We start from the raw sequence: 3,148 nt of genomic DNA on the forward strand, positions 1-3,148 counted from the left end.
GTGCTGTAAGTCTCGAGATGACTACGCACGCTTTTGTGGATGCTGCTGCTGCTCTCTACGGAGCGGCCTGCTCATCTACTTTGGCATGCACATCTCCATCTCCGTATTGAGTTTTCCTTTCGTGACAAACGCGCGAGAGTTCGTTGATGCGCTATTCCCGTTCCTGTGGGCGGCGTTTGGGGTGTACGCGCTGCACAGCCGCAGATCCGTTACCCTCAATTTGGCAGGATCACTCCTTTGCATGCTGATTGTGGCCAGCCTCATCATCGACCTAGCTGACCTGTCCATCTTGATTGTCAACTGCATTGAGAACCGACAGATAATGGGGAAAGCCTTCAAGCACGTCTTCTGGAACTTCTCAGCCTTTGCACAAGAGCACCTCGAACTCCTCATCCAGTTTTGCCTGTTTGTGCTTGGTCGACTGCTACTGTACACTCCCGTGTGGTGCGTGTTTGGGTCCCTCAGGTCGCTGGCGGCGGTCTATGATGTTGGAGGCAGCGGCTATGAAAAGGAGAACGCCGAGGCAATGATGGAGGAAAACCGAAAGCTTGTGTAACGACAGCACGCTATGAAGCAACTATTCTGTGATACTCATGCCCCACAATACACGCCAAAAACACGTAAAAATAACAGCATAGCATGTCTACCGAGAAGGAATTCGAAGGACATATCTCCTATACTGCTATCGTTGACGGCTCTGTCGCTGTTGCAGAGACGGCGTACGTGTGCGTAGATGGCGCATTTATCTACCCCATTACCCCCTCCAGTGCCGCCTCTGAGCATTTCGAGAGCCTGAGTGCTCAGCGTAAACTCAATGCGTTTGGCAACGTCTCCAGCGTTCGTCAACTGCAGTCGGAGGCAGGCGCCGCTGGTTCTGTGCACGGCGGCCTCTCCGTCGGCGCTATGACCACTACATTCACCGCAAGTCAAGGACTTCTGCTTATGATTCCCCCTATGTACAAGATCGCAGGAGAATTTCTGCCAGCAGTGTTTCACGTGTCCGCACGGGCCATCGCAGGACAGGCGCTATCGATTTTCGGCGACCACTCCGACGTGATGTCCTGCAGAGCCACGGGGTTCGCTATGCTGTGCTCCAACTCCGTCCAGGAGTCTGCCGACATGGCATTGGTGGCTCACATTGCTACACTGAAGGCTAGCATTCCCTTCATGCACTTCTATGACGGATTCAGAACCTCGCATGAGATTCAGAAGATCCAGATGTTTAACACTGACTTCGTTAAGCATATGATGCCCGTTGACGCAATTCAGAAGTTCAGGGATGGAGCCTTGAACCCCACTCATCCGTACCTTAAGGGGACGTCTCAGGGACCTGAGGTGTACATGCAGAACGTCGAGATGTGCAATACTCACTACAATCGGGTTCCAGACTTCGTCGAGGAGACGTTTGCAGCCCTCGAGGGATACACAGGTAGATCTTACGGTCTGTTCGAGTATCATGGCGACCCCAATGCCGAGATGGTTGTCGTCTGCATGGGGTCTGGGGTGTCCGTTATCCGCGAGACTCTTGCCTTCGAAAAGTTTGGAGCAAACCGAGGTGTCATCTGCGCTCGTCTCTACCGACCTTGGAAGGTGGATAAGTTTTTGGAGCTCATTCCAAAGACGTGCCGACGAATCGCTGTGCTGGATCGTACAAAGGAGTCCGGTTCTCTCGGTGAGCCTCTGTTCTTGGACGTGGTGGGTTCTGTAATCAACATGGATAACTGCCCTCGCGTCATAGGCGGTCGTTTCGGCCTCGGCTCGCGAGAGTTCACTCCTGAGATGGTGCACGCAGTCTTCCTGAACTTGGAATCTTCGAAGCCGAAGCATCCGTTTACGGTGGGAATCAACGACGATGTCACCAACCTCTCCCTTCCATATCACATGTACAATGTGAACTCTGTCCCCGCTGGTACGCGGCAATGTCTGTTCTGGGGCATGGGATCTGACGGGACTGTGGGCGCCAACAAGAATGTGATCAAGATTATTGGTCAAAACACCGACCTTAAAGTGCAGGGGTACTTCGCATACTCTGCCTACAAAGCTGGCGGACTCACCATGTCCCACCTCCGTTTTGGCCCTGAGGATATCAAGTCGAGCTACCAGCTCCGCCGCGCGGATTACGTGGCCGCACACAGGACTCAGTACGTGTATGACTTCAACGTCGCTGAGGATCTGAACGACAACGGTACATTCCTGCTCAACACCCAGTGGAGTGTGGAGGATGTCGACCGAATGCTGCCTGCCAGTGTTAAGCGGGACATTGCTAACCGCAACGCGCGGATGTTCGTCATCGATGCAAACCGTGTTGCCGTCGAGAATGGTATGGGGCGTCGTGTAAACAACATCCTCATGACCTGTTTCTTCAAGCTGTCGGAGGTTCTTCCCATGGAGGCGGCGATCGCTCTGTTCAAGAGTGCAATCCAGAAGAGTTATGGTAAGAAGGGGCAGCATGTTGTGGACGCCAACAACCAGGCTGTAGATGCTGCGTTGGCCAACCTTCACCAGGTGCACTATGACCTCGACCTCTGGAAGAACGCGAAAGACATGGAGTCGGACGGTGTCTCCACTACTGACATTGAGGAGAATCCGACAGAGAAGTTTGTAACAGACATCCTCCTTAAGGTGCAGAAGCGTGAAGCCGACCTCCCCATATCAGCGTTCAAGGAGTATGAGGGAGGTAAATTACCTATGGGCACTGCCAACTACGAGAAGCGAGGCATAGCGCTGAATGTCCCCATCGTAAACATGGACAAATGCACGCAGTGTAACTACTGTTCCTTCGTGTGCCCCCATGCCGCCATCCGACCCTTCTTACTGGACGACGACGAGGCAGAACGAGCTCCTGAGTCCTTTAACACTAAAAAGAGCAAAGGAGTTCCAGAATTCGCCGGCTTGCAGTACCGAATCCAGGTCGCGCCCCTTGATTGCACGGGGTGTCAGCTCTGTGCCATTGCGTGTCCCGATGATGCACTTACCATGACTCCTCTACCCGAGATCAGTGACCGCGAGGCAGAGAACTGGGCTTATGCGCGCGCTTTGCCTAACCGCGCCGAGATACTTCCTGCTCAGACAAGGTCAACGTTGAAGGGATCGCAGTTCTACCAACCCTTGTTGGAATTCTCTGGAGCCTGTGAGGGCTGCGGAGAGA

At 53.6% G+C, this 3,148-nt stretch overlaps 2 protein-coding genes across 3 annotated transcripts; both read left to right on the forward strand.

Annotated features, from left to right (window-relative positions):
• Positions 1-85: 85 nt before the first annotated feature.
• On the forward strand, positions 86-556 carry KVP17_003054 (uncharacterized protein; the record flags this gene model as incomplete). The annotated part of the gene is made up of 1 exon (XM_068519915.1): positions 86-556. One exon carries the CDS (start codon positions 86-88, stop codon positions 554-556), a length of 471 nt encoding a protein of 156 aa, XP_068376026.1.
• Positions 557-639: 83 nt separating this feature from the next.
• On the forward strand, positions 640-3,148 carry KVP17_003053 (uncharacterized protein; the record flags this gene model as incomplete). 2 transcript variants are annotated; one of them, XM_068519914.1, is made up of 1 exon in its annotated part: positions 640-3,148. In XM_068519914.1, a coding segment is annotated over one exon (2,509 nt), but the record flags the coding sequence as incomplete, so codon positions are not given. The 2 variants fall into 2 exon arrangements, with proteins under 2 accessions (XP_068376025.1, XP_068376024.1); XM_068519913.1 differs by having other exon boundaries at positions 640-3,130.

The sequence above is a fragment of a genome, assembly GCF_019968985.1.
Source record: "MAG: Porospora cf. gigantea B chromosome Unknown PgB_NODE_2784_length_3148_cov_147, whole genome shotgun sequence".
Classification (NCBI taxonomy): Eukaryota; Apicomplexa; class Conoidasida; order Eugregarinorida; family Porosporidae; genus Porospora; species Porospora cf. gigantea B.